At 46.7% G+C, this 12,067-nt stretch overlaps 1 protein-coding gene across 1 annotated transcript in view; it reads right to left on the bottom strand.

Moving 5' to 3' along the window:
- The window catches only part of CACNA2D4 (calcium voltage-gated channel auxiliary subunit alpha2delta 4), a 129,711-nt gene that overhangs the window by 58,772 nt on the left and 58,872 nt on the right, over positions 1-12,067 (bottom strand). Inside the window, exons 25-26 of the mRNA XM_030453451.1 lie at positions 10,327-10,454; positions 7,340-7,420 (exon numbers count right to left, since the gene is read on the bottom strand). Of these exons, the coding sequence (XP_030309311.1) occupies positions 7,340-7,420; positions 10,327-10,454 (209 nt within the window). The remainder of the gene's footprint in view (positions 1-7,339; positions 7,421-10,326; positions 10,455-12,067) is intronic.

Here is a 12,067-nt window from a genome sequence, read left to right on the forward strand (position 1 = left end):
ACTGCTTCTATGATCCCATTCAGTACCTGATCTCATGACTTTGCTCCTCTGCTGACCTACAGCTCCTAACACAGGTCATGACATCAATAATACCTATGCTAAGGCTATCGCATGAACAATGCTGCTTTCCTCCATGTACTTCAGATGCACAGATGTGGGCTCTAGTCAGGGGACACAGGTGAGTGAATCAGTGAAATAATCCCACAAGAGTTAGGTTTGCATTCTGCTTGGTCAGAGCTGCTAATGCCACTTGCTTGGCAGTCTGGATCTTCACACAGGTCTGGGTGGAAGGGCCCAGTTTGTCAGTCCCCATGAATACTGGGAGCATACTGGCAGACTACACACTGAGCACACTCCCATGACCACGTAGATCACTCATGTACAGACCTGTGTGCATACACAGAAAACACATGAGCATGGTGCCCCAGCACAGACAGAAAGAAGTGCAAATCACTCTGTATGTGCATTTGTGCACAGCCCTGCTTACACAGGCAGACAGGTGTCACAGCCACACAACGTGCTGTAGAGAAACTGCTCGGGTGTGCAAAGCCACTCGTGTACACACAAATCCCCTCACACACTCTGCATCTACGTGTATTCTGCACACAACGTGCCCCTGCAGGCCCACCTGGTCCCAGGCAGAAACCAGGCAGAAATCCCTGGTGGTACTGGCTAGGTAGGAGTTAATGTGAGAGAGAATAGGAAGGAAATTAAAAACAAAAACAAACAAACAAACAAAAAGTTGAGAGCCCAGCACATGATTCTTCTCCTATCACATCTGTGAATCCTGGAGCGTGAGAGTAATTGTCTGCAATGAGTCAGACCAAAAGGCAGAAGGAAATGGTTGCCATGACAACCCACGCACTGCTCTAATTCGGCTCAGAATTAAAATGATATCAAATAATTTGCAGGCAAAAGGAACACAGTAAAGGCGCTGGGTGCCAATCTAAAAAATCCAGCTATATGCAAGCCTCTTCTGAGCCAGTGTCAAGGGCTCTTTTTCCTTCAAGCGTGACAGCCATGGCAATCAGAGGAACTACAGAGGCAGCAGTGATGGATAACCTTAGGCTAGAAGATTTCTGCTATGCACAGGCAAGAACAGGCTCCTGGGCTGAAACTCCAGCATGGAACAGGCTCCAGGACTAGGGACGTCCCAGAGAAATGCCTCATTCGACCCCACAAGAGAACTCCCATTGCTCACAAGTTGTTATGGTCTCCCATTGAAAAAAATACCCTGAAGCAGCTGGTGAGGGCTGGGTCTGGGCAGGGGCACTCAGCCACAGTGGGGGCTCTATGCTGGCTGAAGCAATGGCCACACTGGCTGAGAAAAGGAGGGCTGATTTATTTATCTTTGGTTGGTTGGTTAGTTTTGGGGGTTTTTTTGTTTTGTTTTGTTGTGTTCTGAGTAAGTGATGCAGCATGTAAATTCCAGCACTCAGCTGATGCTACAAGGAACTATTTGTTGACTATTGTCTTTGTTTTCCCTCAGCCAGGGGCTCATCCCCAAGGCAACAGACAATGTCCACCTACATAGCAAGGAGCACAATCCCTGTGCTGAAGATCTTATAGCCTGTGCAGACAACAGATATGGAAGAAAAAGAAATTGTGATGTCCAGGTAGAGTGGGCATAACGCTATGGAAGATGTCTCACATACCTATTTTTAGCATTGTTTTGAGAATAAAACAAATGTATTTGACTCCCTTGTCACTAGTTACTATCTATGCGTGGAGATATCTGTATGGACTTCTGCAGGAAGACGCTTCCTCTTTCTGCCTGTTCAGTGACCTGGCTGGAGGACAACCAGCTCTGAGCAGATACCAACCTTGGTGAAAGAAAGTTTTTAAGATCAGAGACAGTGTAAAATCAGACAACCATCTCCCTTCTGTCTGGCTCATGGAATGGCCTGTGTCTATCCTAGAAAAACCCCAAAAAGCAGTCTTTATGCTTACAAGTCTCTCCCCCAAGGCTCAGTATATAAAGTAGATTGCAATAGATGGCAGGCAGATGGATGCAGGATGCAACAGACACTGGTTTTGGCACATCAACAGCTTCATGTTACGTTGATACCCTGGCCTGCAGGGTACTGGCTCAATCCTCAGGCCCCACAAATGTGTACTGACTGTTAAGGGCCTCCAGACAGGTGTCCTGAGAGCTGGAGAAGGCTTGACTGCTTTTAGTACTAAAATCATCAGCGTTTCTCCCTTATCAAGTGGCCCCTAACCCTTTCTGTGACTGAGCTCCCAGGCACAGCTCCTTCAGATTTCTTTGTCTTTGTCACATTAAAGGCTTGCCTGAGAAACTGCCTGGGCTTCAGGGGTTGCCAGGAAGGAATGCCATCAGGCAGAAACTACATGTAGCAGGTGGGAGTCTGAAAACATGTTGAATCTTCTTCCTTTCTACCCATGCTACTGTTGGATGCAGGGGAGACTGTAATTTCCATAAAGGTACCTTGGTGATATCTGGGGAGAAATCAGATAAATCCTTGAAGTGGGATAATGTTGATACAACCTCAAGCATTGAAACAGGGACAGCATTCCTTCTGAATACTGCAGCACACATTCAGGGGTCCAGGCATTCTAAGGTTTTGTATGGGTAATGTTATGCTGGTTTCTGAGCCAGCCAAGTAAAATAATTTTAATTCTCCAGCTTGGATGCAGCTATTCCCATGAAAAGGTGCTTATATTCTACTGTAGCTTATTTCCATGTATTTTAGCAGCTTCTACAGTTGCAGCTGTCACTTTCTAGAGAGAAGGTTGAAATGTTTTATCCGCTTCAGGAACAAAACTGTAGGAATACAGAATTGTGTGTAGATTAGTTTGAAAAGATGCCACGGCAACAGAACTGCTGAAAAAGCCACCTGCATCTCATCTCCCTGCTTGCTGGCACCAGACAGCAGGGAGCCAAAACTGGGAACTAAGAAAGAGGATGGAGATACGTCAAGATGGCCGGGTAATAGGTTTTCAAATGAAGAGCTTCTGTCAGACGGATAGAGGCTGGATTTTAACCAGGGGTATAATGGAAACATTACTTCCCATTATCTGTTTTCTAGACTGATTGATTTCAAATACTTTTGACTGAAAAAAAAAACCAAAAAAACTAAGCTTTTAAAAAAATCTGCTCTTGCTGTGAGTACAGAGCTCTTATGAAAATCCTGGCCTTAATAACTCAGTGTCCCAAAACCTTCTCTGCAAAATAGGGACAGTATTTCTCCTTTCTCACCTGTCTCTGAGCTTGTCTCAGACTCTCCCCAAACACATCCTGTGTCAGCATGGGGTAGGGATTTCATCGTGGCCACACCACTGCAGATAAGCACTAACATTAACTTCCAGTACAGGCAGGAGAGGTGTTGTATAAAATAAACCTGCATCTCCCACATGGCTGTTTGGATTTGGGTTTTTTGGCGCCATGGGGCCTGGGTATTCTCCATGGTTTGCCAGAACTGGCTGCTTCCCATCCCTGACACAAGACAACCACGGTGAGGAACCTAATGGAAAGGAACCCCCTCCCTGCCCCTGCTGAGACAGCCATGTAACTCAAACAACGGGGAGATCAGGCAATGAAAGACACATCACACACAGCCCAAAGTAACAGCTAAACTCCTGCACATATTCCAGCAGTTTCACTGGGGCTTTAAATCACTAAAAGCTTCTGTCAGCAGCTACATGTGATTTCTGCAGTGCACCCCCTGAAGACTAGAAACCCCCAGGCTACTGACTCACGGGAGGGAGGAGATGACAGTGCTATCTGGGGCAGGACTTGGCTTGGGGAGAGTGCCATCACAATTCCTTATATTTCATTCCCAACAAAGTTATTGTGTGTGAAAGGTACTGGACTGACATCCCAGGAGAACAGCTGCCTTTAATTAGTTATAATTAATCACCCAGGCATTACTTAATGTTTGCATAGTGCTTTGAAGTGCCAAAGCACAATATAGCAGATAGATACTATTAATTCAAAGAAACAGGTATAGCCAAGGCAGGGGTAGGTTTGCTTGTGTGGCTCCCCACCAAAGAGACCAGATCAACTCAGGGTGCACAAGGAGCACCTCCCTTGGCTCCATCATGTCCTCTGACAGATCTGTGGGTACCTTGAATTCTTTGTGCATCTCCTTCATGCCCCAGGCATAGAGCAGAGGGAGAGGAATAGGTGAAAAGGGGAGAAGAGTAGTGTAGGGCAGAGGACACCACTTTTACCTCCTGTATTTGGCCAACTCCTTACCTGTCCTTGTGTGGACCAGCCCCTCTAATGGTGAGAGAAGCATCTTGGGTCTCTCTGCCCAGAACTGTTCTGTGATTCCCTACTGAGCCAAGACAGGCAGAAACAGGAGGAAGGAGGCCCTTGCACTCTCTTTCCTCTATCTCTGTCCTCAGCCCTCCAGCCCAGTTGCTCTCTAATTCCATCTGACTGCTTCCCCATACCCTGACAGCATCCAGGTCTGCATCATCTCCCTGGACATTTGCCTTTCTCTGCCTTGGCTGGAGACTGACATTCCACTGCCAGAAGAGAAGGGGCCCAGCATTGCCTGTCACTGGTGTCCTCCCCATGAGGGCAATGGGGGGTGGTTCCCTCTCCACAGGCAAGGCTGTAAATCCTAGAGCTTAATTTTTTTGCTGCATGCATAGCAAATATTTCAGAATGTTTACAAATCCCCCCAAGCACCATCAAGTCAAACAAATGACAGTAATAATCAGTGGCAGAATGACAGGCCAGTTCATACCACTTGCACTTTTATGGGGGCATGTAAAAAGCCTTTGTTGTTCTACTTTTAGAGAGCAGCATCTACTCACAAACTACAAGCTTACCCAGCTATTTGACTTCTTGGGAACCAGTGCTGGGTTATCAGGCTGTCTCCTGTAGTATCCAGCTCCAAATAAACACTATATCAAGCTCATTGTAGGCTGATGCCATCAGAATAACAATAACAACTACAATCTGCTTCCCATTATGCCCTGATTATTTCTTGCTGTGTCTCTGCTGTCCCCTCTTCCTTCACCTCTCTCCTGTACCTGGGATGGTTTTACAGCACCTCCTCAGGATCCTCTGTGCTGCAGCCTCCACTATAGGGTGAAGTCCCTTAGAAATGAATCCCAATCACTCAGGATGATTGTATTAGTGTCATGACAGATGAAGAGAGACCCAAATGCTTACCCCCAAAGCTGCTGTCCTCAAGATCAAGCAGTAATGGATTTAGACTTATTTTATGGTCTCACTATTGTGAAAGAATTATGGCAGTGTGACAATAATTCTTGGGTTCTCAGACTTTGAATGAATTACAGGTAGTTTTCTTCAAAGCATAAGAAACAGGGAATAAAGAAGAACTGAATGTACCATGTGTGGAAGTAAGCAGAAGATGTTTGTGGTCAGATGACCTAATCTGCATGCTTGTGGCAGGAACCATGGTACCTTTAAGGAACAAAATCAACTGAGAATTTACTTCTGTGTCTTAACTTCTGTGGTTACCAGTGAGGATACTGGTTTGCTCTGTGTCATTTTCACACATGACAGAAATTTTACCCAATTGTTACGGTTTTAACATGATTTATCAGCCCATTCTCTGCTGCTTTCTCCACCTTCTTCTCCCCTCTCCCTAAGATCCTACCCCTTCACAGCATGTCCACACAGACAGTCGATTCAGCATAATTGAGGAGGTAGAAATCTCCACATGGGTTGTGAAAAGCACTGCTGACAGAAGAGAAATGGCTCAGACAGGGGCACATCTTCCTGCCACTTGTTCTTGCTCAAGCTCTTCCACCCAGAAGTTTCTTTCCTTGTATTTATGCTGAGTGCCAGATGTACTGCTTGTGTGCTCCCTGCTCTAACTCACAGATCAGGAAAGGGAAGGAAATGAACCAAGAAAACCAATATTTTTGTAAAGAAAATATGCTGGGTTTTTTTTCCTCTTCCAAAATTAATGCTTAGAAAAATGCTCCAGTGCTGCACTGGGACCCTTGGTATAGTTCCACTGCTATTTCCTTCTCTGCTAGGTACATTCATAACAGTACCAGCTAGTATTACTTTTGAGAGCAGATTCTATGACTCAAACACCTACTTAACATGAACTTTATTGAAACCATCTCTATTTCACAGGGGTCTCTAGGCAGATTTCATAATAATTTTCTGACTTTGGACTTGAAATGATAGTCTATTAGTGAAAAGTGCTATTTCCTAACACCCCTCCTTCAGCTTGCAGGTACTTTCTCAATGCTCAGGTGCTACTTAAAGAGTACCACTCTCAACTGGAACTTACTGAAAGCTTGAAAATTAAGGAACTTTTAAGCAGATGAAGTTAAATTGCCATAGTTTCACTGACTTGTAGTACTGAAGAACATTGATTGTATCTCAACTAGCTTAGGCAAAAGCAAAGGCTGACTCTCAAGCTGAAGGTATCTGCTATATGGCTGTCTCTCTACTGGGTATTCCCACAATAAGGTCACTGTTTGGTATCTATTTTGCTCAGTCATTCCTTCCACCACAGGGGCTCAATTCTTTCTCTAACCATTCTTTCACAAGCAGCTTTGCATCTCATTATGTTTCTGGTGATAATTATTCCCTTACCTGTTCTAGCAGCCTCTACCCCCAGTCAGTGCTTCCAGGTCTAAAAAAAAAATTCCACTGAGCTTGCTTCTCTTGTCCCAATACTCCTACACAGACCATTGAAGTTGGGATATGAAGTCAGCATTACTGATTAATGATTCTTTGTTTGGCTAAATGTCTCCTCTGTTTCACTTCTGAGTTTACTGTGCTCCCATAAAGGCTGAAACAATTGCTGCAGAAAATGGTAAAGCTTCAAAAGTTCTAGGGTTCTGTTCAAAATAATGTGCTTTACAAATTTTTCAAAAGCAGATGCAGAGTCTAGTGAAGGTTTGTCAAAAAGTGTTTAAAACTCAGTTACAAATCTAAGTCTGGCAATGTGTATGTCTGAGTTGGAAATCTACTAATAAGCCCATACCACCAGCAAAACTTATTTTTCAGCTGAGGTAATGATAGAGGTGCATGAATGTGCTGTTCTTCCCAAACCAGAAGTGTGTCCTGCAAAGAGCTCAAAACCTGCACAGACTTCTTAACCTACTAATGCTCCAAAGAAATAGTCTCAATCCAGAAACTCACTGGCACTGAAGACAGGAAGCTTCCATTCAAACAGCCAGTTTCCTTTTCAAAGCCTATCAGCCATTCAGTACCTGTTCTAATCTTCTCTGCTTAGCCCAGTTTTCGGCATCGCATGCTATTGTGGCTCCTGTCATTTCCCTTGAATGACAAGATAACAGCTTTCAACTCCCACTCTCAGTACAAGATGCAACCATTTCATTAAAGATAATGAGAGAAACCAGAATGTCCTACCTGCAGCAATACCCATCTTCCCATTCACAGACACAGTCACAGCTGTGCTCACTGTCACCACATTTGGTAGGCCATCTCCCTCTGTCAAGACACAAATAGAGCAGGCTTGGTTAGTTTACCACCAGAGAGGAGTCAAACACAGCAGCAGCAGCTTGCTCACACACTTTCACATCCAGACCAGTGTGTATATATATGCCTCAACTCTGAAACATCCAGGGCTTTGGAGGACTGCATATTTCAAGACATATGAACAACCTGAGGGGTTGTGAGTAGATTTGTTTTTTCCTTCTAGATAATGTCCCATTATAAAAGTACTATCCTCAGCATAAAATGTAAAGGATAGGTGTCCTCAATCTTGGGTGTGTATAGCCTCTCTTAGGCCAGAAAGCTGCTCTGCTTCCTGCATCTCTGCTGACAGAGGAGAAGCAGGGCAGGTAATCCTAACACTGACCATGCTTTATGCTTAGCTCTGTTACCCAAGCCAGGCCAGAACTACAGACTGGAGAGACAGACACAGCACTTCCAGGTACTTTGAGGGTGCACTCCATTTTAGAAACAAAGTCTTCTGGGATTTTGCTGCCTAAACTACGTTATGCTCCAGGATCTCCAAACTATTCTTTAGCTGCTGCTTTAAGCATCCTGTGGGCCCTGTATCACATCTGCCAGCTCTCTGCAGATCTTTTAGCTCCCACCGGGCACTTAAAATAGCATGGGTGGATAGGTTTCAGCAACAGAACCTCACCTCCCCTCTTTTGTTATTGCAGTTGTTTCAGTCTGCAATTGTCCATGTGACAGATTCCATTTCTGTATTTTTTTAAAGTGATTAGATTAGCTTCATCTGGGGCACCTCTTTTAGAACTGCCAAGGGACACTTTGAAGGTCAGCATGATCAATTTAGACTGTAACCAATCCTCTCCTTGTGCGCTGTATGGAAATCAGGAGATGGGTCAGGGATTCTTCCCTTCCAGCGTTTATTGCTTTCCATTTCTGCATCCATCATTCCAGGTTCTTCCCAGTGTGTCCAGAGTTTTTTTTGGGGGGGGTTGGTGGAGTTTTTTTTGTGGTTTTTTTTGTTTGGTTCGTTGGTTGGTTTGGTATTTGTTTTTTTTTTTTTTTTTTTTTTTTTTTTTTTGGATTGAAGCCAGATTAACTTGCCCAAGAATGTCAGAAATAGTAAAGCCCTTGTGAAAAAAACACCACACCAACTTATCCCAACATGCTGTGAGCCTGATCCTGCTTTTACAGTCAACCCGAAAAGTCTTGCTTTTCCTAGAATGGGAATGATAAATGATTCCTATGACCTGCAGCCATTCTTGCTGGTTTCCTCCTCAATGGGGAGATCTTCAGGCTCTTCCCTCTTATGTGACGAGAAGTGCATCTGCCATCAAAATGCCTTGTTTCAGGGCAGGCTCGTACTGAGTCTCATGGAAAGCATGAAAGGGGGACTTGGGCATCTATCATCAAGTATTTCTTCAGAAACAGGAAGGCTCAGTCTGGCCAAAAGGTGGGGCATCCTACCTGCTTCATCATATGTCAAGGCAGGGCCTGGGCTCTGCTCTTACATTGAAGCACTGTGTCTCAGAAGCATGACTGTTACTTCCTAGCTTTTCACAAGTGTCTCGTGATCTTACAGATCAAAGTCTCTCTAAGCCCAGATGCTCATCTCTAAATAGATAAATTACGTCCCCTACAGCTTATACTCTAAGGTCTTCAGGGCCATACCCATGACCCCAGTGTTTAGCTGGCAGTGACTACTGGGGCCAGCGTAATGGCTGCCTTAGGGAGTCCCACTGGGTGTCAATGACTTATTTTCTTTCTCATGCTCTACTCCAAAGAGCAAATGCCATGGTTTGAAGGAAGTAAAACGTCTCCCTGCCATGCCTTCCTCTCTCTATGCATTTGCCTTTTAAATGAGATGTGAGAGTGCTGAGCAGAGAGGCGTTCATGGAAAGTTTCAAGTATTTTCTTTTTCCATCCCTCTCCCTTTACATCCTGGTTCATCTCTTGCATCCCAGTCTGGTTTTCTCCTCTTTGCTACTTGCTTTCCCACCCACCAGCCTCCCACTACTGTGCCACAAAAAGCTTTAACAGCTAAAGTGCTGAGCTCCCTGACAGAGATGGAGTGCTAGGGGACAGGGAAGAGCACAGAGGGGATTTCTGGTGTCTGTGTAGGAGTCTCACACGAGTCTTTTATTTGATTGTTTCTAGGCTCTTCTGCTCTCTTCCCATCTTTGAGAAGGTCCTGGCTGGCCTTGCACACTCACAGGAACCAACATGCCAAGCAAGAGACTGAAAAGAGGGTCCTTGCTTACCTCTCATGTGTAAGTTCCTTAGCTGAGAGAGAGGTGCCATAGTCTAGTAGTATGATGGGACAGGAAACCAATAAAACACCCTCACCGAGAGGAAACCATGAAAAAGCCCTCCCTTTTCCTCCACCATCTTCCATAACAAACCCATCCTTTCCTGAAATGAAAAGTGGTGATGGAAAAAAAGACACCCTCTAAACTTACACTTCCCAACTGACTGCTTGCTGGTCCCTCATCATTCCCTGCTGTTACTGTCATTCAGTTCTCATGATGATGTTCACTCCCAAGACTGGTCACACTTATGTGTCTAATTCCTTCTGCAACACCTTACCCTTCCCTTACATTTCATGGGTTCTCCAGCCACAGGAGTGCCTTGAGATCCCTTGCTTCCCTAAATCCTTCTGTCTACTCAGGCTCTGTGTCCATATATCGTTCACCTCCTCTGTAACCTCAAGGTATACAGACGTCTTTTCCACACCTTGTAACTTTATCTTTCTGCTGTGCCCAGTATCCTGGCCATGACCCCTCTGCCTCTACTCTGATGCAAAGACAGTGCCAAGAGGGACAGGTCTCAGAACTTTCCACTAGGCAAGACACACCAATAAAAGGATCAGAATGAGCATGGGCAAGATACGAAAGGCTTTCTCTTCCCCTCTCCTCTGGTGTTCAGGCTGGGGTTACCTGAATCGTCTTCCAAGACAATGCTGTAGATGAAGCTCCCAGGGGGATGCTCTGCTGCCCGGCGGTACCACAGAGGGAAGTGATCCATGGTGAAGATGCTTTCCTTGTCCTTTCGTGTCAGGAATTTCCTGCCGGGAGAAAACCCAGTATACAGGGTGGAGGAGTGGCAGCCTTCCCTGGGGCAATGCAATGGGACCTCGGGGCTGGGCACATCACCTGCACCTCATCCCCTGGGGCTTGCTCGGTGGCAAAGGGACCCCCGGGTGACCAAAACAAGCCAGTGCCAGGATCCTCGTGGTGCACCCCTCATCCCGGGGACTCTGGGGCAGTGTGCGATGCCTCCCTCGCTACCGAAACTTGGCTGAGCGTCTGTGGCTCAGCGACCTACCCCCGGGACGCCTCAGCAACCCCTCCGCAGACAGCCAAACCCCACCCGCCCTCCCGCGGAACAACCACCGCCATTTTCCCCTCAGCCCCCGGGGGCCCGGCGGCGGCGCCCGCTCCACGCTCCCCACCGGGTCCAGCGCCGCTGCCGGCCGCCCGCCAGGTGCCGCTGTTGCCCCGGCCGAGGCCCTCGGCACCGCCGCCGCCTCCAGCCCCGAGGGCGGGCGAGGGGAAGGCGTGGGCCGGCAGCGTCCTGCTGTGGGGAGGGCAGTGTCTGCTGAGGCGTTCCCGCCGTCTCCGGGAGGGGGCTGGTGGCTGGGGGGTAGCGGGAGGGGAGATGTTGCCATTCTTCCCCTCCCCCCACCGGAGCGGCCTGGCGGGCTACGGGCGTGAGGAGCAAAGGGCAGGGCGGGGATTGAGATGATGCAGATGGGTGAGAGGAGGGAAGGTGGTGCTTGGGCGTTAATTACTGCAGGAGAACGGGGACAGGTGAAAAAGGGAATTAGTCTTAAAAAAAAACCAAACAAACAAACAAAAAACAAACAACAACAACAACAAAAAACAAAAACAAAAACAAAAAAACAGACCAAAACCAAACAAACGAAAAACAACAACAAAAGAAACCCCACCCTAAACCGAAGGTGATGGTGCTTTTGGCCATTTGGCCGCTGAAGGAGAGGTGGGCGGGCTGAAGTACTGTAGGCAAAGGCTACTCCTGAAGACGAGTCCTAAGGGGACAGCAGGGCAGGGAGAGCGTGCTCAGGAGAGACCCTCCTGAAAATCAGGTCATGGGCTTCCCTGGAGGCCCCTGCCTCTTGCCTGACAAATCCCCTTTGTATGCAGGCTCTTGTTTTGCTGTATATTTTGACGTAACGATAATTATTCATTTATATGGTTCTTTTCTTTCTGGGGATTCCAAAAATGTGATGTTTGGAGGTCTGTCACTGCAGTGCGGTGATGGCGGCTGCTTCAAAGAAATGAACGATGCTCCCTGATGAGCAGGGTGGGGGGAAATAGGGAATAATTTTATCAGCTTCCGGCAGCACACATTGTTTTCTCCCTTGTTGCCAGAGCCTGACTGCTCCGACTTAACCAGACGGCCTCAAAAAAACCAGGAAGGGTGTCAACTTTCAGGCACAGCAGAGCTTTCCGTCTTGAACTTACGACGGGGCATGCGGAGACAGTGAAACAGCTGCTAAGAATCTAAGGACCACCACAGACTCTGTCCCCACCCGTCCTGTCTGCTGGTGTGCCTCTGTGACCTGTCTGACCTGTCCTTTCCTACAGCACCATGCACCAGCCTGAGTATTCAAAATGCAACACATGCAAACCTTTCCGTGTCAAAGCCTTCCACTGA

The sequence above is a fragment of the Calypte anna genome, chromosome 1, assembly GCF_003957555.1.
Source record: "Calypte anna isolate BGI_N300 chromosome 1, bCalAnn1_v1.p, whole genome shotgun sequence".
In the NCBI taxonomy this organism is placed as follows: Eukaryota; Metazoa; Chordata; class Aves; order Apodiformes; family Trochilidae; genus Calypte; species Calypte anna.